Source organism: Erinaceus europaeus, chromosome X (assembly GCF_950295315.1).
Source record: "Erinaceus europaeus chromosome X, mEriEur2.1, whole genome shotgun sequence".
Lineage (NCBI taxonomy): Eukaryota > Metazoa > Chordata > Mammalia > Eulipotyphla > Erinaceidae > Erinaceus > Erinaceus europaeus.
The window spans coordinates 99,141,221-99,167,276 of record NC_080185.1 but is presented as its reverse complement, the minus strand read 5'-3'; the positions used below and the strand labels follow the sequence as shown (position 1 = coordinate 99,167,276).

The 26,056-nt window shown below is 45.3% G+C and overlaps 1 protein-coding gene across 3 annotated transcripts in view; it reads right to left on the bottom strand.

Annotated features, from left to right (window-relative positions):
* Positions 1 to 4,434: 4,434 nt before the first annotated feature.
* Positions 4,435 to 26,056, bottom strand: part of SRPX (sushi repeat containing protein X-linked) — a 100,527-nt gene continuing 78,905 nt past the window's right edge. For 2 of the 3 annotated variants that reach the window (XM_016188190.2, XM_060182630.1), the window contains 8 exons: positions 24,623 to 24,814; positions 20,376 to 20,552; positions 12,121 to 12,247; positions 10,197 to 10,318; positions 9,271 to 9,450; positions 8,952 to 9,085; positions 6,219 to 6,340; positions 4,435 to 4,833 (listed from right to left, as the gene is read on the bottom strand). In XM_016188190.2, the coding sequence (XP_016043676.1) occupies positions 4,650 to 4,833; positions 6,219 to 6,340; positions 8,952 to 9,085; positions 9,271 to 9,450; positions 10,197 to 10,318; positions 12,121 to 12,247; positions 20,376 to 20,552; positions 24,623 to 24,814 (1,238 nt within the window). In that variant the 3' untranslated portion in view covers positions 4,435 to 4,649. The remainder of the gene's footprint in view (positions 4,834 to 6,218; positions 6,341 to 8,951; positions 9,086 to 9,270; positions 9,451 to 10,196; positions 10,319 to 12,120; positions 12,248 to 20,375; positions 20,553 to 24,622; positions 24,815 to 26,056) is intronic. The other variant, XM_060182629.1, reaches the window with a different exon arrangement.

Sequence of the window (26,056 nt, the reverse complement as noted above, 5' to 3'; positions counted from 1 at the left end):
CCACACTGCTAATCAGGCATGGTCTAAGTGATGGCTCTTCTAAATTTACCATTTGTGTTGCGTCTGCTAAGTAGGCATGAAAAAGAACGTTCCGATGTGTGCTTGGCTGAGGGAAGTAACAATGTGAGGGCAATTTTCTCAGTCTTCTCATTCCCTTTGGTGGTACTTAATGGGTTGTGGCAAGAGCTCTGACTTAAGTCTCCTGCCTAGATGTTCTCCACTATGTGTTTACCTCTGTGAAGAGTATGGGATGGAGGAGAGAGACGGAAAGACGCCAGAGCACCAATTCATCGCCCATAGAGACATAGTGCTTTCATTCATGCCCAGGCTTCAAACCCGTGAGCAACCTGTGTGCTCTACTGCTGAGGCAGCTACTGGTCTCCGAGTTGTATGAATTCTTTGTACATCTCGGACTATTAGCCTCTTGCCACATATGATATGTAAATACGTTCTCCGTGTCGGTAGGTTGCTCTCTGGCTTTTGTGGTACTTCCTTTCTAAGGACAAAAGCCTCTTCATTTGATGTAGTCCTATTGATTTATTTTTGATTTTGCTTCCTTTGCCATTAGAGTTGTCAGAGATTTTGCAGTCAATGTGCAGAATTAAATAGCCTACATTTGCTTCTATGTGATTTTATGGTTTCGGATCTTATAGCTAAGTCTTTAAATCATTTTTTGAGTTAATTTTTGTTGTGTTAAGTATTTTCATATTTTTGCATGTGGCTGTCCATTTTTTTTTAATTTCTTTATTGGGGGATTAATATTTTACAGTCGACAGTAAATACAATAGTTTGTACATGCATTAACATTTCTCAGTTTTCCACATAATAATACAGCCCCCACTAGTCCTCTGTCATCCTTTTCCAGGACTTGTACTCCCCCCCATACCCCAGAATCTTTTACTTTGGTGCAGTACACCAACTCTAGTTCAGGTTCTATTTGTGTTTTATCTTCTGATCTTGTGTTTCAACTTCTGCCTGAGAGTGAGATCATCCCATATTCATCCTTCTGTTTCTGACTTATTTCACTTAACATGAATTTTTCAAGGTCCATCCACGATCGGCTGAAAACGGTGGTCACTATTTTTTATAGTTGTTGTAGTTATTATTCTTATTATTAATGTCATTGTTGTTAGGACAGAGAGAAATGTAAAGAGGAGGGGAAGACAGAGAAGAGAAAGACAGACACCTGCAGACGAGCTTCACCACTTGTCAAGCGACTCACCTGCAGGTGGGGAGCTGGGGCTTGAAGCGGGATCCTTAGCCAGTCCTTGCATTTTGGTCCACGTGCGCTTAACCCACTGCGCTACCGCCCGACTCCCGGTTAATAAGATTCTTAAGATGTGCCCATTTCTCCTAGGTTGTCCAATTTGTTTGCATATAAGTGTTCATGGTCATCATTTATATTTTTATATTTCTGTGATATCTATTGCAATTTCATCTTTCTTTCCTGATTCTTTTATTAAGAGCATCTGTCCCTCTCTTTGTTTAGATAAGGACTTGTGCATTTCCTTCATTCTTTCAAAGAAAGATCTCTTGATTTTGTCACCCTGTACTTTTGGCTTCTGTTTCACTTATTTCCACTCTATTTTTTAGATTTTATTTATTTATTCATGAGAAAGATAGCAGGAGAGAGAGAAAGAAAGAACCAGACATGACTGGTACATGTGCTGCCGGGGATTGAACTCAGGACCTCATGCTTGAGAGTCCGATGCTTTATCCACTGTGCCACCTCCCAGACCACTCTATTTTTTCCATCCTCCTCCTGACTTTTGGTTCCATTTGTTGTCCTTGTTCTGGTGCCTTCAAATGTGAGGTTAGATTGATTGGAATTTCTCTTGTTTATTGACATGGAGCTACTTTGCTAATATTTTATGTACTTACTATTTGCTGGCAAGAGAGACACACATTTCAGCACTTCTTGTGAAGCTTTCCCCATGGTTGGGGACTGGAGGCATGAGTCAGGGTCCTTGCACATTGCAACCTGTGCGCTCAACCAGATGCACCACCACCTGGCCCCTGAATTTTATTCTTCTGAAAAATTTTTTATAAACTACTTTATTTTTTTAATTTTTATTGTCTTTATTATTTTTTAAAGATTTTATTTATTTATTAATGAGAACGATAGGAGGAGAGAGAGAAAGAAAGAAAGAACCAGACATGACTCTGGTACATGTGCTGCCAGGGATTGAACTCAGGACCTCGTGTTTGAGAGTCTGAAGCTTTTATCCACTGCTCCATCTCCCAGACCACTTATTGTCTTTGTGTATTGGACAGATACAGCCAGATGTCAAGAGGGTAGGGGAAGACAGAGACACCGACAGCCCTGCTTTACCCACTGCAGGTGCTTGAACTCGGGTCCTCGCATATTGTAACATGTGCACTCAACCAGGTGTGCCACCATCCAGCCTCCTAATTTTGGTTTTTCATCAAAGATCATTTAAATACAATGATAAGTCTGTAGTTCTATGACTGTCTTATAATCACGTTCACACAAGTAGTTTTAGTACCCACATCCCCACTGCCTTTTATAATAAGATTCACACTAAGGCATGTAATTTTAGCCTTACGCTCTTCTTCCACTAGCTAATGGTACACTAGCAATTTCCAGTCTACAGCCAAAGTTTAAGAATGAGAGTTGCTCTCGTAGATCTAGGGAATCTGAAAGCACCCTAATTGAGTGCTATGACTAAGGATCCTCACACATTGGCTACATGACTACAGTACAAAGTTTTGTCTTTTTTTTTTTTGGACAGGATAGAGAAACACCTCCAGATCCGCTTCACCACTTCTGAAACCAACCTCCCCGGCAGGTGGGGGCTCAAACTGGGATCCTTGCACGGGTCCTTGTGCTTACTCCAGTGTGCCACCACCAGGCCCCCTGAGTTTTATTCTTAATACTGTGTCTCATAGGATCTGGTGGCTTGCCTTTCATTTTTATTATTCTAGAGGTAGATATTTGTCCATAGATTTCTTCACTGGTACAAGTATTATTTAGGCATATGTAGTTAAGTCTCCATGTGTTTGAGATCTTCAGATTTTATTTTGTGCTTCAGTTCTATTGATAGTTTCATACCACTGTGGTCAGAAAAGATGCTTGCTATGATTTCAAGAATCATTTACTTCCTGTAATGTACTTGGGGCAAGTCGGCTCTCTACCTAGTTATGTATTTATCGTGGTATACAAAGTTTGTGTTCGTAGGTTTTTCTTTTCAAGCAGAAAATCTTTCAACATTTTAGGGCAGGTCTGGCAGTGAAAATTTTCATTTGTGGGTGTTCTGGTTTTTATTTTTTTAGTTTTTCCAGAGTACTGTTAGCTCTCGCTTATGATGGCGCTGTAGATTGAACCTGGGACCTTTGGTGCCTAAGGCATTATACCATCTCCTCAGGGGGAAAAATATTTCTCCATCATATTCAAAAATATATATTTTTTTTAAGGAAGGCTGGGCAATGGTGCACATATTACCATGTGCAAGGACGAAGCTTCTCAAGTGGTGAAGCAGGTCGCAGGTGTCTATCTCCCCTGCGCCTCTCAATTTCTCAGTTCTATTTTTAAAAGAAGTCATTTAACAATAATGCATTTTGGCATGGGTCTTTTTTTGCACTTAGAAATATGGGTGTTCTGTTAGCTTCCAGGACATTTGTAATTTTCCTCCTTTTGAGTCATTAATGGAATTTTATCTTTAGTTTCATCATTCCTTGTTCTGTGAGATCAGTCTTGTTTGCTATATGCTTCCATGAAAGTTTTCATTTCGGGGGCTGGTTGGTAGTGTGGCGGGTTAAGTGCAAGGACCAACATAAGGATCCCGGCTCCCCACCTGCAGGGGGCTTGCTTCACAGGTGGTAAAGCAGGTCTACAGGTGTCTATCTTTCTCTCCCCTTCTGTCTTCTCCAAGGGCAACAAAAGGGAAAAAAAGTGGTCACCAGGAGCAGTGGATTTGTAGTGCAGTTGTTCTCCCAAGTGGCCACTCGATCAGTTTAACTTAAAGTGAGCATCTTTGACTTTATTTTAATAACTACTAGCTGCCTTAAGTGCTCAGGGGTTCCTGATTTGAGCCTTGCGACTATCTCTACAGCTAGAACCCGACATACGACACGATAGTGTGCTGTTTCTGTTCTCCTAACTCCTTTAATGTAGGAGTAGGTAAGTCATGTTGTTACCAGCATCCTAGAAACTACTATGTTCAGAGCTCTTAGAATGAAAATAGAAAACCTATATTCTTACTGAGGTAGCATGTAGATTATTTCGAATTGCAGGAAACCGAGAAACAACAGATGAGAGACTCATCTTCCTTGTAGCAGCAGAGTGTAGAACTGCTTTCGAAATTGACCTGTCTCCTTCAGAGATAACTTCTATGGTGGTCGCGCAAGAATCCCTGGAGATGAAAGCCTGCTCCCAACATAGCTGATACTAGGAAATCAGGGAGTTTTAGTCCATTTGCTCCACAATAGTTTATTATAAAACTTTTATATATAAAATAAAATAGAAGAAAGTTATGTGTCACACTGAAAGCATACAGAGATTTGAGAAAACTGACCAGCCATGATGGAGTGACTTATCACTGGTAAGTACAACAGAAGCTCATAATAAAAAATAACTTTAAAAATACAAAATCTGTACATCACAGTAGAAGGAGCCGAGGGCAGCCGTCTCAGATGGCACAGGTCTGGCGCATTTCAGCTTGCAGGACCATCTCTTCTTTCCTCAGAGGGAAAGTGTCAATGAGGTTGAAGAGGGCCACAGGGGTCACCAGGGAGACATATCGCTCCTTATCCATGCCATGCTTATCCACCAGCACCATACTGAAAGAGTAGAGGGGGATTCGAAGTAACAGCCTAGGGCACATGAGAAAGAGAAGAGAAACTCTGTTAAACCTATTCAGCTCCCCAGGAAGTTGACTAAAAGAGTGGTGAGGCAACCTTTCAAGAACATGACCCAGCTCTTAAGTACACATCTTCCCATTCTACAGAGTGACGTGGACAAGGAACCAAGCCAGTGGTCTGCAATCAGAACTGTCACCTCAGCACACAGATACTAAAGTAAGTAGGCCTACCAAACTGCCAATTGATTCAAAGTAATCCTCTTGTGGACAGCAAATGTATTTACAAAAATGAGTGGCAGAAGAATCACTATGAAAACAACCATATCATCAGAGGGTTAGTGGAGACATCTAATGTTACAATGTGCAAGGCCCTATCTACTGGGTCAGATGTCTCTAATAAAGTCTGCTGTGTAATGTAGACTGAGCAGTTGTACCCATGTGTCAACAACTATAGTGTTTTCCTTTAGAAATGAGGGTATGTAGTCCTTTCCAAACAAAAGCTAAGGAAATTCATCAGCCTGCTGAAGAAAGTTCTTTGAGTGTATGTGAATGGATGCTAATTAATGGCCTAAGAATATCAGAATACCTCAGTGGTAAAGAGGAAATTTCTAGTCAAAGAAAATTCTGTAATAAGATAATTCCATTTTAAACTAAAAGCAAATTAACAGTAATCCAATAACTTGGAAATACTAATGCAGAGAACCACACTAATCACTGCTAATTGTTTACCTGCCTCCAACGGGTAAGCAGAACTGCAGGTGTCTCTCCATTAATAATATATCATAAGGGGCTTGGTACAAAGCATGACTTTCCTAACAGTAATTCGGGCCCATCTACATACTCTTGGAACGTTAACTTTTGTAAGGAAACAAGTAGATAACAGAACACCTGATACTCCCACCCTATCCAAAATCAAAACTATGAGGGAGTCGGGTGGTAGTGCAGCGGGTTAAGTGTAAGGATCCCAGCTCCCCACCTGCAGGGATGAGATAAAATTAAACTAGCATTGCTAAATTATACCTCAGGCAAGGGTGTTAAAAATTTCTCTGAGGAGACTGAAAACATTCTAACCAGACAAGAAAATGTTTAGTTTCTGAATTACAGACGCAATTCCTGAAATGTCCATTTGCCAGGAGCCACAAACTTTTTTTTTGGAGATTGATTACCTTTTGGCCACTGAATCCTCTCTAATGCACCACTCCTCTGATTAGGAACACCCTGGTTCTGGCTTTATAAGGATTACCAAAAGAAAATGCAGATCTAGACAAGTGCCCTCCAAACATAGCCAGGAATTGTGCAGGTCCTTTCTAAATACTCTCCCACCCTCTAAGAAAGACATGATCCAGAAAATAAGTGTGTCTAGAGGAGCACTGATTTCAGAACCACATGTCTTCCTACCTGAGCTGCAGAGCTAGGGACGGAGGCATTATCTTGGCTCCTATCCTGCCGATGAGGGTCGGGAACACACCTACGAGCTCTACCACGGTGATGTGTCGAAGATCCAGACCACACTGTGCTTGCTGGGAAAATGTAGTAGAGGAGGTGTGAGCATGGTTGTAGAGGAGAGAATCCCAAGTCTACTATCAGGCGGACCATCTGTTGGGGGACATTTAGTTGCCACTCCAGGCTTTCTAGTGGCTGTGAAGCAGTCCTAGGATTGTGACACCACCACCCAAGAACGGCAATAGGAAACAAAAGGATAGGATAAATCAAGCTAAAATGAGAATTGGTGAATTAGAGCATCAAACTTTTTACTCCGATTCCATAGAAACACTCTCATAGGAGGCCAGAAAGGTTAAAAAAAAAAATCTAGAAATAGATGCATCAGTTAAGATAATAAAGATCTAAAGTCAAACCTTTCCTTAAAAGTCTCAAGGTAAAATTTATGTTAGTAACAAAAATCAAATGTTTTATTTTTATTTTAATGAGAGAGCCCTGCTGTGGGGGATTGAACCTGGGACTCTGGAGCCTTAGGCATGGAAGTCTTTTTTCCACAATCGTCCTGCTATCTGACATCAAATATTTTATATAGCTACTTGACTAGTAAGTATATGAAACAGGATAGACTAGGGCAGTGATCAGCAGACAGTTTCTATCGAGAGACAGACAGTAAATATTTTGGTTTGGTTTCTGTGCCAATGCAGGAACAGCCAGAATGGCTATGTTCCCATAACGTTTTACAAAAATGGGCAGTTGGCCACAGTAGGTCCATGTATTTGTCAACACAGAGAACCAGCAAGCTGTGGGGCTTACTCATTTTCCTATGGGCTAAAAATCAGTCAATGTATAAGCAGGTATTATAGTCTGGAAAGGTCAGTGTCACACAAATTAGAGTTGTATGCACTTCAGTGACCTCAGAGTGAATCACCAACTGAGACAAGGGTCTGGAAGGTAACAGAGACACAGTGAATTTGGTTTCTCTCAAGGAAGCCTAACCCTTTTTTTTTTTTTGGTATGGGTTTTTAGAACTCATGGGAAGTCCTTCAAGTACATGAAAACCTGCTATTTGTTTAAAATGTGATTTGTCATTTCATATGATAGCCTTTGATTAAACTATAATTGTTGTAAACACTTCATTCTCTTCACTGCCATAAATGAGTCCCAGCATGCACCCTGATTCTTGAGCAAGATTCAGTCAGGCTGGCCACTCTTTCAACTAAATTCTAATCTGACAGATTTCTAGTTTATTCTTTCCCATTTCTGAGGCATTGGTTCCCTTCAACTTTTAAGGTACTCAGAAACCACTTAGAATGTACATTTCAACAAGACTTCCTGTTACCAATCAGCTGCTCCAGTGTTTAACGTCTGGAACCTTTTTCATGGCTTTCCTAGATTTCTTCTCCTAGCTCTTTAATAGTCATACAAGAATCTAAAATAGTGTATCCAAGTGACTCTTTGAAATAAGGCTGGGCCTGGGTGGTGGCACACCTAGTTGAGTGTATGAACAAATCCCAGGTTCAAGCCCTTCAACCCCACCTGCAGGCAGAAAGCTTCATGAGTGGTGAAGCAGGTCTACACATATCTTTCTTTCTCTCTCCCCCTCCGTCAATTTCTGTTTGTTTGTTTTTTTAATTTACCGTTGTTAAGACAGAGAGGGGAAGAGAAAGATGGGCCCCTGTAGGTGGGGAGCCCGAGACTCAAACCAGGAACCTTGCGCTTCATGCTACGTGCGCTTAACCTGCTGAGCTACCGCCCGAGACTCCCCAATTTCTCTCTATGAAGTCAAGAGTCCACTTGCATATATCCTCAACTAGAGAGGTAGGTCAGCAGGAGATTATACTCTAGAGGTTATTTAAGTTCATGCTCATCAATTCTGGTGGCCTGAAATCAAATATGAGTTCCTTGTGACCAAGCACTGAATGACCTGTTTCCGTAACAGGTTTTATATATATATATATATGTATCTTTAATCTATTTTCATCTATTTACTAAGTTACCTTACCTACTTATATTAAAAACATGAACAGGCTGTGCCTTGATTCCCTAATCAAGTTGGTCTGGGAGGTGGTGCAGTGATAAGGCTTTGGACTCTCAAGCTGGAGGTCCTGAATTCGGTCCCCGGCAGCACATGTGCCAGAGTGATGTCTGGTTCTTTCTCATTAATAAAGAAATAAATAAAAATGTGTAGCTTCCAATCCACTAGGTCTGAGATGGGACTTTGAGAATAAGCACGTCTAACAAGCCCACAGGTGACATCCATGCTACACTAATAATGTCACTTTGATAACCAGACAAAAAGCTGCTTGTCGTGCTCTGTAGGCATTGGGGACATTCTCTGGGGCCCAAGGGCTCCTGAACTCTCCTCATCTTGAGCAGACAACTGATGGATCACCGCCAGCCAGGCATATCCTGGACAAGTTCAACAGAGACAATTGTTCTTTGGCTGGGCCTGGTCAGAATGTCAATTAGGCTTATTTTAGAGGACAAACCCACCTCATTAGTTGCACAATTATTGGGTTAGCTCTGAGGAGTCAATGTTAATTGAGTTGTGTGTCCCAGAACCAGAAATGAACGGGTGGTCACTCTAAAGTGCCACTTCCTGAGGCTCAAAGTAAATGGCTTAGGCACTGAGTTTGGCCTTTGCTTTAAGGAAGTGACACCCCTTCCCCCCAGCCTGGCACCAGGACTCACCTGCAACATTCCCAGCTGCAGCCGGTAGAGAAGGTTTCGGGCTGTGGGTGTGGACACAATGAGGAGTCTCCTTTTCTCATAAAACTGGTCCAGAAGAGCAGCTGCTGATCTGACCCCCACGTTGACATTCATGGCTGTAAGCAGAAGCGGTCAGAGGGAGCAGTAGCAGCTCAATGGCAGAAGTGGTGCCTTGGCCTTTCTCACACAAATTGACAAATGAGTATCAGTGACCAAACTGCATGCATAGAAGGGATGCCTGGCTCCATGTACTGGAGCCAAGGGGTTCAGCCACTGATGGGGGTGGGAGGCGCACACATACCTGCACAGGTGGGCTCTGTGCCTGACCATGCCAGGTTGGACTGACACACTCGGGCGGGGCTGCCCTGCAGCTCGTAGCCCCCAATGCAGGAGAACTCGCAGGTGGCCCCATAGTTGTCCCCATCACTGGAGCACTTCATGTAGCCATTCTCCGGGGCGTTGAGTTTGCCACAGCGTCTGACTGTAGGGACGCAAGCCAGAGGGACTCAGTAAGCAGGGCAGGTTAGGGAGGGAGGGAGCGGCTATCTGGCCAGGGGGTAGACCTTGCTTTGGAGGATCCGACATTGAGATAAACTGGTTTAGCGCACACACCAGCCCCTACCCCCTTTACAAATGAAGATGCTGGATTCGGGGAAAAAAGTTTGATAAATGGACAGTAGTTAGTAGCTTAAGTCTTGAGGCATAAAATTAACCTTTAACATGTTTTTATTCCCCTGGGCCAGGGAGCTAGTTCAACAGTAGAGCACAGGACTTGCCTGCCTGCGGCCATAGATTCAGTCCCCAGCGCTGCCATAGGCCACATCCAAGCAGTTCTTTCCTCTTTCTCTCTCTTAGAAAAGTAAATAAGGAGCCCCTGGCTCCCCACCTGTTGGGGAGTCGCTTCACAGGTGGTGAAGGAGGTCTGTAGGTGTCTGGTTTAGCGCACACACCCACAGGAGTGGCCAAGTTACGGGGACAGCCAGCTGTGGACTTGTGTGAGGCCGGCTTCCTGCTCTCTCCAATTCCTTACATCGTCTACCAGCACGGAGCCTTGTATGGGTGTGTATTGTGGTCTCTGAGCATTAGGAGGGCAAGATCCCCTAGCCTGATCACCAGAGACTCAACCCAATCTCAGAGGGCTCATGCTCCAGGGCCAGCCTCCCTCTGCCCTTCTAAATATGCAGAGTGGGGGGGGGGGGTCAATCAACAGCATTCTAGTATTCTTACCTCTTACTTTAACTCGAAATTTACAAGTGCCTTTGTTCTCCGCTCTGTCATAGACAGTGTACTGGATCCTGTGGTCTCCCTCTGGAAAATTCGAGCCTGGGGGGAGGCCCTTTAGAATAACACTTAAAAGAAGGGAAACACCAACAGTAATCACTATGGGCATTCGCTGAGCACCCACTCTGCACAAGACGTGGGGGATACTAAGAGGCAGCCAGAAGGCTGGGTTCACTAAAACAGATTTCTTTTTCTACTTTTGGAGGATTTATTTTATTGGGGGGAGAGGGCTAATGATTCACAGGACAGTTGGCACATGGGTAGAATTTCTCACCTCACCATGATAGGTGTCTGCAAAACACTTTCACCACCCAACTTGGATACTTTTACACCATTTTGCACCAGGACCCCAAAGCATGCCACGCCGCACGCTCTCCTTCCTCAGAGTCCTTTGCTTTGGGGCAAGAAACCAAACCCACTTGTACTTTGATTCTCCTTTCTGTTCTAGGGTCTTTAGTTCCGCCTACAAGTGAGATCACTGTGCATTCATCCTTCTCCCCGTATTACCGCACTTCACGGAGTCCTTCCCCCACCCAAAGAGATCTATGTACACCTAGAAACCAACTCCAGAGCTTTTTGGGAAAGCGGCTGGAGAGCAGAGCATGGCAGTTCACACTTCTCTAACTAGAAGTCCTGGAGAAGACTGAGAATCCAGGGCCCAAGTCTCCCTCCAATTCCACCTTGGGTGGGGGGGCTCACAGTTGAAGTCACTGCAATGTGGGCCCTCAACAGGTGCTGGGTGACATAAGCTCTGTAAAGTGCCCAGAACTGTGGTTGGCATACGTAGGGTTTATGTATGCACAAAGAATAATTATCTGCATGGTTCTTAGGTTTGCCTAAGGAATCACAATGAACTTGCCCTTTGCTGATCAAAGGCACCCACAGTGTAGATAGTAACAATAGAGGGCCGGTAATATGAAGAAACTCAAGACACCAAAAGACTAACTCCCAAAGATCACATAGCTTGGATGCCGCTGGTATTCTTGATCTTGCTTATTGGCTAAATCCACCAATCAGTACAGGATGATGAACAAATGCCAGCTGTGCTTTTTCAACACAGATCATTTCTCCTTACTCCACAGTCATTAAGAAAGATGGGTATGTGGTTATAGGGGACTGTTATAATGGCTGCGTGAAATTACCACCACCAGTGAGGCAAGCCTTCCACACCTGGAAGGCAGGCAAGGTGGCTGTTTACAAGCTATGAAGTGAGGAGATCTAGCAGACTGCCAGCCATCCTACCCTTAGAGACGCAGGCCACGGGCCCAAGTGCCTGAATGTTCACAGGAAGCGCAGTCTAAATACACAAAAGCCTGAACAGAATCACACTCCAAGTGCAAATGCCTGCTAACCTTTGGGAGGATCTGTGAAGAAGGGCGTTCATGGGAAGCATGCGTCTCAGCCTAGGACATAAGAGCTCTCTCTCCTGGGAGGGACTAAGAGAACCAAGACTTGGGTCAGGCGACAGGCCCCTTCCTGGGCCGGCAAGCAATCAGGGCGATTCTGTCCCTGGGTTTACCAGGTGACATCCCCTCACTGCCACCTCTTCCCCACCACCTTTTTCTTACTTCTCTGCTTCCCTTCAACAATACTTAGCAACATGACTGACTACATGCTAGGCAGGGTTCTGAAGAGAAGGTAGTAAATACATTTCAGTATAGAGAGGCACAAAATACACACAAGACAAAGTGAGGCAGATGGTGACACCAACTTGGGAGAAAAAAAAAAAAACAAGGCATGAATGGAGAATTGCTGGAAGAATCCCGCCCCAGGTCTGAAAGCAGAAACAGACCGACAGTGGTAGACTTCCCTCGCAGAGTGACACATTTTCCAGGAGGCAGACTCGTGCCAGCTGCCCCGCTGCACTTACTCTGTTAGAATGCCATCTGCTGTGTCTCTTCCCTCGGGGGTCTCCCAGTTCACCCGGACTGTCAGCTTATTGGGCTCAGCAATGCGTTCCTTCACACTTGGGCACTTGATTCGGGGAGGTTCCATATCTACAAACAGAGCCAAATCACTCTCACCATCACCAAGAAATGCCTTGTCAGCCACAGGTTCAGTATGCAGGATCTGATGTGCTCAAAACTTGAGATGTTTCTCTTTAAAAAAAATTTTTTAAATTTATTTTCCCTTTTGTTGCCCTTGTTGTTTAACACTGATGTGGTTATTGATGTCGTTGTCATTGGATAGGACAGAGAGAGGAGGGGGAGAGAAAGACAGACACCTACAGACCTGTTTCACCGCTTGTGAAGCGACTCCTCTACAGGTGGGGAGCCAGGGATCGAACCAGGATCCTTACACCAGTCTTTGCGCCACGTGCTCTTAACCTGCTGCACCACCGCCTGACTCCCGTTTCCTTTTTTTTTTTTTTTTTTTTTTTTTGAAGGCTTCTCTCACCCTTCTCTTAATCTTACCTCTTCTCTTGTGCTGAGATTTGGTGACTGAGTGTTCACTTATGTGTGGCTAGACCTACAATCAGCTGCCCTTGCTACATATCCTGTAGGGTAATTTGTTCTGCACAGCCGTTTCCTCACCTTGCTTCCATACGCTGCCTACTGGCAGGGCAATATGTTATTGTCTGGGGAGATGCTGTCATGGCTGGAAAGTTTACAGCCTGCTAAGGAATTCCATCACATGAAATAAGTCACGAAGTAGAAAGTGGCCCAGCTCCAGGTGAATAATGCTGAGGCTTTTAGGAGCCCCCCCCCCCGCCCAACACATACCCGATACTCTCCGTTTATAGAAGTAGAAACAAACTCACAGAAGAACAGCAGTGAGCGCTGAGCTCCATCAGAACACTCGCACTGCCCACCCCAAGAGGGCTGTCTCCTCTGGCTTCCTCAAGTACTACTGTCCCCTAATCTCTTCAAACAGTGGTCTGAGTCCACCTGCCCCTCTAACACTTCGTGTTCTAGGTACAAGTCTACCTTGACTCTGGTCCTCCAAGGTTTCCCGAGTTCCCCCAAAGAGTTTCTCTACTTTATAAGAGAATGTTTGCCCCCTCACTGTCAGGCAGGAGTTCATGAGCACCAGAAATGAATGAGATACTGCTTCTCCACTGAGTTAGGCTTCACCTTATTATAACTAAGATGAAATCACAAGAAAGGGAAGTTCCAACTTTTGAAAATTCTACTTGGGTGGAGGCTGAGGTGTGCTGACTCCTATCTGGGGGAGATGTAGAAACTGTATGTACCCCTGGGACACCAACAATCCATTAAGTCAACATTTCCTCCAGCCAGGTGGTGGCATACCTGGCTGAGTGCATCTGTTATAATGCACAAGGACCTGGGTTCAAGCCTTCAGTCCCCACCTGCAGGGGGAATGAGTGGTGAAGCAGTGCTACAGGTGTCCCTCTCCTCTGCCTTCTCCCCCCTTCCATCTCAAGTTCTGTCTCTATCCATTAATAAGTAAAAATTAAACTAAAAAAAGTCAGTCTACACCTGAGATAGTAAATACTAAGTTCACACATCATGACTTGCTCTGTTTTATGTACCAATGGATAATGATGTAGATGCCTCTACAACCTGAGTGAAAAATAAATGCTACTTGATTCTGTATCACAAACAACTGAGAGGCTAAACGCACCACATAAAGCTTACATTTTCTTCTGCAGATTGTCTGATAATAACGTTTCATTTTTATTTAGAGTAAGAAATTTGATTTTGGGGGGTGGGCGAGCGGTAATGCAGCAGGTTGGGCGCACATTGTGTTAAGTGCAAGGACAGGCTTAAGGATCCCAGCTCCCCACATGCAAGGGGATCGCATTACAAGCAGTGAAGCAGGTGTGCAGGTGTCTTATCTTTCTCTCCCCCTCCTCTCTCCATTTCTCTCTGTCCTATCCACAACAATGACAGCAATAACAACAACAATGATAAACAAGGACAAAAGGGAAAAAATGGATTTGTAGTGCACTGAGTCTCAGAGCTTCCCAAAGCCAGTTTCTTCTACTTAGATGACTGTGATCTGCCAAAACTAGACTAGTACTTCATCAGCAGTGCTCTCCCAAAATAGAAACAAGAAAAGAACAGTATCTACACAGATGGTCAGGGACAGAGCATACCATTTTCTACAACAGACAGACTTCTATGCCAGAGGCCTGAAGGCCTCACAGCATCCAGTTCCTGGCACCACCATAACACAGAGCTGACATGTGGTCCCATCAAAACAACTGCTGTGGCCTGGGAAGTAATACAGTGGGTGAGGCACTGGACCCTCCAGCATGAGGTCCCAAGTTTGATCCTTGGCACTGCATGTGCCAGAGTAATGCTCTTGTTCAATCTCTTAATAAATCGTTCAGAAATATGTATTTTTAAAGACTAGCTCGTGTTTCCTGGACCCTCCTACTTCACCCTGTGCTGAGTACCAACTAACTCTGCATCATTTCACTGACTTTTCACCGCCACCTGCTAGACTAGTGGTTATGGCCCCGACTTGTAGACTGGGAAGCACTTATTCTCTATTGGGATTTCTTTGTGGCCTGCAATTTTAAGATATGGTCACATTTTTATTCAGGGATTTTTAATAAGCCTGACACTTCTGTATGTTTGCCTGCTGCTGACTTAGTGCCTTCTTCCAGCGTCTGTGCACGCACTGCTGTGTGGCCAGCCCCTTCCACAGAACCCCCACAAATCTGGAGCAGCAGCAGCAGGGCTCTGTCAAGTGTCATGCTCTCTCTCTCATCTGAGAAGACCAGCTGGCCTGCACTTGAGCAGATGCTCCAGAAACCTAAAGCTGGTACTACACAGCCACAGCCATCATTGCTTTTGACACGTGATCAAAAATTTCCATAACTGAACAGTTACTATGGAAACACACTGCAATTCCCAGGTGACTCAGGATGCCCCACTGAGCCTGTTACTGTGTGGAACCCCCCAAACGTGGCTTCTGCCCTCTTCATTGGAGATACATGACAAACTATCTTCCTTTGTCACTGCTCTAGGCCCCAGATAAGATCAAATTGATGGGGTTGATAGCCAACAATACTTATACACCTTTCCCATATTTGGGAGCTACTCTCTTCCCTGATCCAGCTTTCTGGCCCTTTTTGTAGCCAGGACACCATCTCCCCAGACAATAACTTGGGCCCACCTGAATATCAGATGTCAGGCTCAGGAAAAAAAAAAAAACACTAGGATAGTCATGGGCCTTTTAGAATATAACTAAAATAGGCCTACTATCTACAAAATGGGAGACCCCCAAATCTTCATCTGCACTATTCCAGCCTTTAGGTTCATGATTAGTCAAAAATTTGTTTGGCTTTATATGTCAACTCTTTTTTTCAGCCACCAGGTTGCTACCATGATGCCAACCAGACTTCCCTGGACAGACGACCCCACCAATGTGTCCTGGAGCCCTGCTTCCCCAGAGCCCCGCCCCACTAGGGAAAGAGAGAGACAGGCTGGGAGTATGGATCGGCCTGTCAACACCCATGTTCAGCAGGGAAGCAATTACAGAAGCCAGACCTTCCACATTCTGCACCCCATAATGACCCTGGGTCCATGCTCCCAGAGGGATAAAGAATAGGAAAGCTATCGGGGGAGGGGATGGGATACGGAGTTCTGGTGGTGAGAATTGTGTGGATTTGTACCCCTCTTATCCTATGGTTTTTGTCAATGTTTCCTTTTTATAAATAAAAAATTAAAAAATAAATAAATAAAATTGGGTATTTGACAAGAGAATAGAAAACATGCAAATGAATATTGCACTGTACTGAAGGATGTCCCTCCACAATGTGTCCACAACAAGCCTTTCCTAGAGGCAACACTTTGGCTTGTACATTAGCTCCAGATAGAGCAACTGAAGCCCATAGGCTTTACCACAAATATTTGCCACTTCGTTATCTCTACTACAAAATGAAAACCGGGGGTTGGGCAGTGGCGAACCCTGGTAAGTGCATATATTACCATGCACAAAGACCTGGGTTCAAGCCACTGGCCTCCACTTGCTGGGGGACAGTTTCACAAGTGGTGAAGCAGAGCTGCAAGCGTCTCTTCTCCTTCTCTATTCCCCTTCCCTCTCAATTTCTCTGTTCTATCAAATTAAAATTTTAAAAATCTTTAAAAAAAATAATTACACCTGTATGTACATAGCTGCATTATTCACAACAGCCGAAGAATGGAGGCAACCTAAATGTCCATCAACAGATAACTGGCTAAAGAAGTTATGGGATAGATATACTCCATGGAGTACTACTCAGAAATTTTAAAAAGACAGTATTGTTCCCTTATAGACAAATGGGCAGAACTGGAAGTAATTGTCCTTAGTAAAGTAAGTAAAGAGGTCAAAGACAACTACCAGATGGCTTTACCCATATGTGGAATCAAAATAACTAATACATGAATTTGAAAGAGAGAGAGAGAGAGAGCAAGCAAGCAAACTATCTCTAAGACTTTGTTAGAACAGTCATGAGCAATGACATAATGATATGGCTGTTTGAACCCACTACATTTCTAGTGGTGTGTCATGGCCTAGGAGGTGGCTCAGTGGATAAGTGTTGGACTCTCGGGCATAAGGACTGAAGTTTGATGTCTGGCATCACATGTGTCAGAGTGATGTTCTGGTTCTCTCTCCCTAATCTCTAAGCAAATAAACCTTGAAAAAAAATAAATAGCAGATCACTTCAGGTTAATGATAGAAGGAAAAGACGATTTAATAGAGCACAGAGAATGGCTATCAAAAATCTCCTAATTTAGCTCCTTTCAGCTAGTATGTAATCATTCTGCATGCGTCTGGGAAGTGGTCCTGTTTCTTTGGCACCACTCAAGATGTGAGAGGAATTTCTAAAATGGACAAAGATTAAAAAATAGAAGCACTGAATTCCACAATGAAAAGCCACCATCATCACCAGAAAGATGCCCTACTAAAAATTTCTACAGAAAGGACCACTAAGGGGGCTGGGCAGTAGCACAGCAGATTACGAGCACGTGGTGCAAAGCGCAAGGACTAGTGGAAGGATCCCGGTTTGAGCCCCCAGCTCTCCATCTGCGGGGGGGGGGGGGCCTTCACAAGTGGTGAAGCAGGTCTGCAGGTGTCTCTTTCTCTCCCCCGTCTTCCCCTTCTCTCTCCATTTCTCTCTGTCCTATCCAGCAACAACATCAGTGGCAACAATAACAGTAGCGACAACAAGGGCAACAAAATGGGAGAGAAAAAAATCAAATAAAACAATTTTTTTTTAAAAAAAGGACCACTAAAAATACACCTGCCTCAGTCTGTACTCACAAATCATGAAAGGGCGGGCGTAGATAGCATAATGGTTATGCAAAGAGACTCTCATGCCTGAGGCTCTGAAGTCCCAGGTTCCATCCCCCACACCACCATAAACCAGAGCTGAAAAGTGCTCTGGAATAAAAAAATAAAAAATAATTCATGAAAGGTGACAAGTGGGTGAGTATTGTTGTCCATGATTCAAGTTGTCTTTGTGCTAGAACTAGCTTCTTAAAAGTCTGCAAAGGTTGTATTGTTATGTGGAACACTGAGAAATGTTATGCATGTACAAACTATTGTATTTACTGTCAAATGTAAAACATTAATCCCCAATAAATTAATAAATAAATAAAACTAAAAAAAAAAAGTCAACCGAGGGAAAACTGCACATAAGTTCTGTGGCAAAGTGCCAAAACATTTCTTCTTTGTCCCACTGGCGTTTGTAACCTCCACTGAGTCACTGCGAATAAAGAGGTGCAGGTCAGGAAGCTCTCTGGGTCACTGGGCAACTGGAGAGCCAGAAAAAAAATATTCTATCACTTTATTTTAAATCTTGAGAGTTTTGTTTTTTCTTTTACCAGAGTACTGCTCTGCAATATGAATGTGCCAGTGACCAAACCTGGAACCTTGGAGTCTCAGACATGAAAATATTTTGCACAGGGCAGAGGAGATAGCATAGTGGTTATACAAAAAGACATTCCTGTCTGAAGCTCTGAGCTCCTTCCTTCAGTCCTTGGTACCACCGTAAACCAGAGTAGTGCTCTGTCTCTCTCTCTCTCTCTCAATAAATAAAATATTTAGAAAAAAAAATCTTTTGCATACCCACTATACTATTTACCTGGGCCTCAGAGATTTCTTTTGATTCTAGAATTTCATTTGTGGTTACTCGTCTAGTTATTCTACCCTGTGGGAAATTCAAAGTAGGGGGGGATTTTCAAGACCAAGGTGGTTTGTTTGTACACTGTCCTATGTTAAAAAAAAACAAACTTTAATGGTGTTCTCTGCATGTCAAAAGACATTTTCTGGGTTTTCATTGTCCATGGTTTTGAAGGTTTATTTATTTACTTACTTATTTCTCCTCTTGACCAAGGAAAAAGTATTGGGTCTAAAGAAGAGATCGAATGTCTACTACTCATCTGGTCTCTAAATAAGGACTTGTAATTCCAGTTGTCCATTGTTCTAAAATGTCAATGTCACTCCCACCCCAACCCTGACCAAAAAAAAAAAAAATTTGCAAAGTGGTTTTCCTTCTGCAGTGATTTAGTTCTATCATGATCTGTTTCCAAAATAACCATGGACGCGAACCACTGCCAGAGTGTGGTCTGTAGAAAGGAATTACTTTTAACTTGTGGCAATTTCAAATTAGCCAGACCACAGAACAGGCAAAACCAGAATTTGAAAAAAAAAAAAAAAATCCCAGTGTTCTCTCTTCCCTGCAGGTCTGGAGCAGAACTGGGACAACTTTGTCAGCTCTCAGCACAGCTCTGGCCAAGATGTAGTGTCCAAGGTTGTGTGGAAAGCTGGGAACAGCTCAGCCGCCATGTGTCAGCTCTTAAAACAGGCTGCGGTTCTGTATTGTACTCAAGGATTCACCCCCTAGCCCACAGCATGCAAAGTTATGAGAACAAATGACCTCCCTGGAGGCCCAGTTACCAGGACAAAGTCCAGCTTATCTGTCACTAAAATCCAAACACGGACTGCCGCCTGGTTTGTTCATCTCTCTTCTTTCCCTGGAAGATCTAGGCTCTCTTTTAACTCACTACTGTTTTTACCATCACCACCCTTCTCTCAAAGTATGTCCAAACCTTGCCTGGCAAACCCTAAGGCAAACCCCTAAAGTGTCTGGAAGTGGGGTTCATTTCTTAACTCCTCTCTCCCTCTTGGGAAGGCTCCAGGTCCATCTGATCCAGTTTAAGACATGTTTGCTGATTATTTTTTTTGAACAATCAGCATTCTCTTTCCAGCATTGCACATAATCTGGGCAACTGAACAGTGCGATCGATCCCTAGAGAACTCTGCCAGCATTTGCTCAGCAGAAAGAGTTCTGAGCATCTCCTCTCCTCCCACCCGCGCTGGCCTTTCCCAATGTGAGACAGCACAGATCTGCAAATTGCCAGTGCGACTTTGAAGAGCGAGACTGCACTGAAAGCAAGAGCTGGGCGGGACCCTTTGGGCCTCAACATCCTGGAAGATGCATGTGCCCAGGGGTAACAGCCTTAGTGCTGTCATTTAATTATTTGGATCTGTCGCTCATGTCAACTGGATACAAGATATGGTCCAAGCTAGAACTCTGATGGGTTCTGAAGGCGAGGTTTTGATATTGAGCCTGCCTGCTTGGCTAAAGCTCACTGACCACAAAACTGCAGAGTGATAATGACAGATGCAGCCAGGGAAGACAGAGGACAGTGGTGCCATTAATAAAGACACCCCTTGGGCCCTGGCCTGGAGAATTGTTGCATATATGCACCGATGGCAACTTTCTGTGGCAGTGCTTCTCCTGATTTAACTACCCCAGACACCAGACAAGACGAGGCCTTGGGCTAACACAGATTAGCTGACTGAACTACATGGGGGTGGGGAGAACAGAAGCGCCCCCTGCAGGTCTGACCTTGAAAATGCCAATCACTGCTCCACACTCCAGACCAGATCCCTGGAGTCAAGCAGCAAGCAGCCTGCAGCTGTCTTGATCCAAAGGAAAAAAAAAAGGGGGGGTGGGTAGAGAACCAGATGAAAGCCATGCCCTAAAAGTCAGCTTGAGGTTGGACACAGAGTTGGGGTCCGAGATGAGCAGAGAGCTAGGGGAGAAGAGAGTTATGAGAGCTAAGCTGGAGACTGATGCTTCTTCCTTTCGAGTCCAGGGTAGGAACACCCTCTGCTCCTCCCAGAAGTGTGTGTCTGCGGGATCCTGTGAGATGTCCTTACCCACACAGGAGGCTGGCCGGCCGCTCCAGGCCTTGCTGTCCATGCAGGTGACTGTGCGCTCCCCCTTCAGCGTGTAGCCCGGCGAGCAGTAGTACTCACAGCGGGAGTTAAAGTAGGCGCCATCCACGCACTTGAAGCCTCCGTTTGCTGGCATGGCAAGAGGAGAACAGCGCTTTTCTGGAAGAGAGAAAAAACAGATATTCAGCCTGCCGTTGCCTTTGTCCACAGAACCCCAGAATCCAGAAAGTCTGAAAGCAGTGGGTGAAAGTTTAATTCAACTATAACAAAGGAAGAGTGAGTGGGTAGCTGCATGGCACACAGAGGGCACCAAGTTTCATATCAGACTGGCTTGGGTTGGGTTCCTCAGAAGCAAACCCTAAAGGCTAGAGAGAGAAGTCGAGTTTGGGCTGGGTGGTAGCCCACCTGGTTAAACTCGAGGACCCATGCAAGGATCTGGGTTCGAGCCCCCGGCTCCCCACCTGCAGGGGGGAAGCTTCACAAGCTGCAAAGCAGTTCTGCAAGTATCTTTCTTTCTCCCTCTCTGTCTCCCCCTCCTCTGTCAATTTCTGTCTTACTCAATAAAATGGAAAAACTGGCAGCCAGGAGCAGTGGATTTGTAGAGCTGGAACTGAGCCCCAGAGATAACCCTGGAGGTGAGAGAGAAAGAGAGAGAGAGAAGAGAAGAGAAGAGAAGAGAAGAGAAGAGAAGAGAAAGAGAAAGAGGAAGAAGGAGAAGAGGAGGAGGAGAGAAGTTGAGTTCAAGCCCCTGGCACCATATGAGAATTCCATTGTTACTGCACCTCTCTCCTTCTGTCTTTAAAAATATTGTTACTGGGGGCTGGGCAGTGGCACAGCGGGTTAAGCACACATGGTGCACGAAGCTCAAGGGCTGGTGTAAGGATCCCGGTTCAAGCCCTTGGGTTCCCCACCTGCAGGGGAGTCACTTCACAGGCGGTGAAGCAGGTCTGCAAGTATTTACCTTTCTCTCCCCCCTCCTCTCGATTTCTCTCTGTCCTATCCAAGGACGGCAATAACAACAATGATAAACAACAAGGGCAACAAAAGGGGAAAAAAATAGCCTCCAGGAGCAGTGGATTCAGAGTGGAGGCACTGAGCCCCAGCAATAACCCTGGAGGCAAAAAATTAAAATAAAAAAAAGAAAATTAAAAAAATAGTTACTGAGGTGGGAAAAAAATCATGTTGAGTGAAATAAGTCAGAAACAGAAGGATGAATACGGGATGATCTCACTCTCAGGCCGAAGTTGAAAAACAAGATTAGAAAAGAAAACACAAGTGGAACCTGAAATGGAATTGGAGTATTACACCAAAGTAAAAGACTCTGGGGTGGGTGGGTGGGTGGGTGGGGAGAATACAGGTCCATGAAAAATGATGAATGAAATAGTGGGGGTTGTATTGTTAAATGGGAATCTGGGGAATGTTATGCATGTAAAAAAAAAAAAAAAAAGAAGTAGAAACGCAAAGCAGAAATTGACAGAGTTTGGAGTATGGCACCAAAGTAAGAAAGCAGAAGTACACTAGAGTTTGCAGTGAGTACCTCCCTAATACTTCCTCTCCACTTTTCCAAGCTTTGGGTCCATGATTGCTCAACAATTTGTTTGGCTTTGTATGTTAACTCTCTTTTCAGTCACCAGGTTCCAGGTGTCATCAGGATGCCGGCCAGACTTCCCTGGATTGAAGACCCCACCAATGTGTCCTGGAGCTCAGCTTCCCCAGAGACCCACCCTACTAGGGAAAGAGAGAGGCAGACTGGGAGTATGGACCGACCAGTCAACGCCCATGTTCAGCGGGGAAGCAATTACAGAAGCCAGACCTTCTACCTTCTGCAACCCACAATGACCCTGGGTCCATGCTCCCAGAGGGATAGAGAATGGGAAAACTATCGGGGGAGGGGGTGGGATATGGAGATTGGGCGGTGGGAATTGTGTGGGGTTGTACCCCTCCTACCCTATGGTTTTGTTAATTAATCCTTTCTTAAATAAAAAAGAAAAAAAAAGTTACTGAGGTGGGAGAGAGAGATAGCATAATGGTTATGCAGAGAAATTCTCATGCCTGAAGCTTAAAAAATACTGTTACTGTTATTATTTGACACCAGAATTAAGCTGGGGCTCAGCACCTGCACAGCTCCACCACTCCTGGTAGCCATTTTTTGGACAGAGAGTGAGAGACAGAGACAGAGCAAGGCACCTACAGCACTGCTCCACTGCCTGTGAAGCTTTCTCCCTATAGGGGAGGAACAGGGACTTGAACCCGGGTTCTCATGCATGGTGATATGCGTGAACCACCACCAGACCACAATCTGTCTTATCTGCATGAAAAAGCCATTACCGTGAGATGAGGGTCTAAGAATAAGAAACTGAGCAAGTGCAAGTGCTTCCAGGGTCAGACATGGTATACTTAGTAGAGCGCACACATTACCATGCACAAGGACCCAAGTTCAATCCCCTGGTCCCCACCTATAAGGGGACACTTCACAAGTGGTGCAGCAGTGCTGCAGGTGTCTCTCACCCTCTCTATCTCCCTCTTCTCTCTCAATCTCTCTGTCCTAACAAATATAAGGGAGGGGGGAAAAAAGAGCTTCTGAGGGAGACCAGCGAGGGCTGGAGGAGCAGGACCAGGAAAGAGACGGGAAAGCAGCAGCCAGGGAGCCCTGAAGCGTGAATGATACCTCTGGCTGTCCCTGCCTCCAGGCAAGGAAGCTGGGCTTGCATCACCTTTGCCAGTCGCTGCTGGGCAGCCTGCCCACGGGGGAGACATCAATTGTCAGAACAGAGAGAGCAGCTCTCTGAGGAGCACAGACTCTGGCATTGCTCCAAGCCTAAGCAAGCAAAACACCCAGAGGCTGGGGGTGGGGAGGGGGAGTGACCCAGAAATGGGCATCAGGGAGAGGTGGGCACTCTCCTCCACAGCCATTGCTGCCCCACCCCATGCCATCTGGCTCCCATGACAGCAAGGGGATGCCAATGACACCCTCTGGAGAGCCTCCCTACCCAGGAGAATGCGGGTGACATGCTCCACACGCAATGCGCGCTCCCAGAGGTGGTCCCACACATATATGGGACTGAGGAAACAGCAAAGGGACGGACTGTGTCAATCATAAATGAAGGCCCCTCCGCCCTTGGCCTCAAGGGGAAGAGAGTGAGGGCTGGGGGCGGGATGGGCAGCTCAGTACCCTACGGTGGGGGATGGGGGTGGCACTTGGGTGGCACACCCAGCAACATGCTGACACAGATTTTGGGGTGATGTGAAATTGTACTGCTGGGACAACAGTCTTGTAAAATACCATTTTCTCAACTGATAAATGGATTTCTACTATAAACCAACAGCATCTCCTCCTCAGTAACTCGTTGAAGGGTCCGGGAAGGGGTGCGCGCACATTACCTAATGTGCAAGGACCCAGGGCCGAGCCCGATCCCCACCTGAGGGTGGGGGACAGGACATGACTTCGCTGTGAAGCAGAGCTGCAGGCGCCTCTCTCCTCCTCCATCTAGGCCTTCCCTTAGAACTTCTGTCTCCAAAAATCAATCAATTAACTAATTAACTAAAATACATTATTCACAAGTTTTTTTGTTTTTTTTTTTTAACCAAAGAACTGTGCAGCTCTGACTTACAGTGGTGCCAGGGATTGAACCCGGGACCTCAGTTCTGAGCATAAAATTTCTTTTCGCGAACCACTGTACTGTCTACCTCCAAAAATGCCATATAAGATATGCAGCCGCCCTCACCGCACCGGAGCTGGCTTCATTGCTGTGGTCTCTCGTTGTTTTTCCCACAAAGACTAGATCAGCACAATGTGTGCTGCCACAATACTTTCCCACCTTCAGTTCCCCAGAGGACTAAGAGTCAGCCCCCAGATGCCCTTCCATTCCCCTCCTCCCAAATAAATGCCCTCTCCAAAGATACCTGTCCAAAGCCCTCACCCTGCTTGTCTCCACTCCCCAGAAAGAGTCCTTGGCCTGGTGCCCCTCTTATCTCCAGCTCTGACCCTTGATGGTACCCCCTCCTTCTGCACGCCACACCTTCTTCTTTTATGTCGCCAGCACTTTTTCTTGAGGGCCCAGCATCGGCTGGGCAAACCTCTGTTCTCTCCCAGACCACTGGCTTCTGTTCCCAAGGTGATGCTTTCCTCACCACAGACCACACAACATCCAGTAAGTAGCTCTGACGGTGGATCAAAAGAAGTGTGGCCCTCAAGGGTCCCAGAAGCCAAACACGGCTGGGCTACTCACGCTTGCATATGACCTTGTCGGACCAGCGCTTGTTGGACTGGCAGATGAGCTGCGAGGAGCCCTGCAGCTCGTAGCCCTTCTGACAGCGGATGTCACACCTGGCGCCCAGGGCTGTCTTGTAGTAGGCCCCAAGCGGGGCCCTGCAGTACACATCCCCATACTTCACCTTGATGGGGGAGCACCACGGGGTGTCTGCAGGTAGAGAAACGGAAGTGACAACTTCAGTGAATATTTTTCCTCATCCGTCCATACAGTCCTGGGCCAGATTCTGTCCTTCCAAATATTGCCTTGTGTAAGTAATGTCCCAGGTAAGAATGTTTTGGAGGCTACAACCACAGAACTAGAGACCAGACACAACTAAATACTGACTCAAGTCTTCCATTACTAGCTGTGTGGTCCTAGGCAAGGTACTAACCCTCTCTGTGTCCTGTCCTATTACAGGACTGTTATGAGACTAACACAGCAAGCACCTAGCAAAGTGTCTAGCATACAGTAAACGTTCAATAAACGCTTAATCGCTTTGGTCTGGCTCTTAACTAGAGAAAATTCTCAGGCTAGAGAGATGGCATAATGGGTATGCAAAAGACTTTCAAGCCTGAGGCTCTCAGGTCCTGGGTTCAATTCCTAGCATCATCATAAGCCAGAGCTGAGCAGTACTCTGGTTTCTCTCTCTGTATCTCTCTCATTAATAATGATGATGATGATAACAACGATGATAATGATAATAATAATGAAAATTTGCGAGAATTCTCAGGACATCTTCCCTGTGCCTTTGGAAAGTGCTAACATCCAGAAAGTTCCAAGGGTCAAACCCAGCTCATGGGTGGACAAGTTCCCACAGTGGCCACTGCACCAAGGATGGGGACTGGTGTGACAAATTTCTTTAAGCCTGCTGGACTCAATGTTCCCAGCAGAAGTCTCCTTCCTGCAGCTGGGGGCTCCTTGCTCACCCAAGCACCTGAACAGCAGGTTTCGTGCACCCCCATGTGGCCACAAAGGAGAACTGCACGTTTGACTTTCTCAGGAGTTGTTTTTTGTTGGTTTTGAGTTTATGCTTCCAACTCTTAGGCTAAGGAAACCAACAGTCCAGACCCAGAGCTTTTGCACGTATTTCTCTTTTATCGAATGGTTCCCTCTCCTTAGATTAAGGATGCCGAAGGTGGATCCTAAAGTCAGAATACAAGTAGTAAGTAGCCCCTGGGTCTTCTAAGTAAAAGTGAGGTCTAGAAGGCTTAGCCCATATAAAGAGAAACGCAGGAGCTTAAACCAAGCAGACAGGCCTTCCCAGAATGAAGGATCTGCTGGGCTGGCGGGGGTGGGGTGGGGTGGGGTCACACATACAGACCTTATATCCCAGTATTTGTAAATGAGAAAAATCTGGAGCCTGGGACTGAAGACAATTTGCAGGGTGGGGTGTACCCAGCCAGGCTCAAG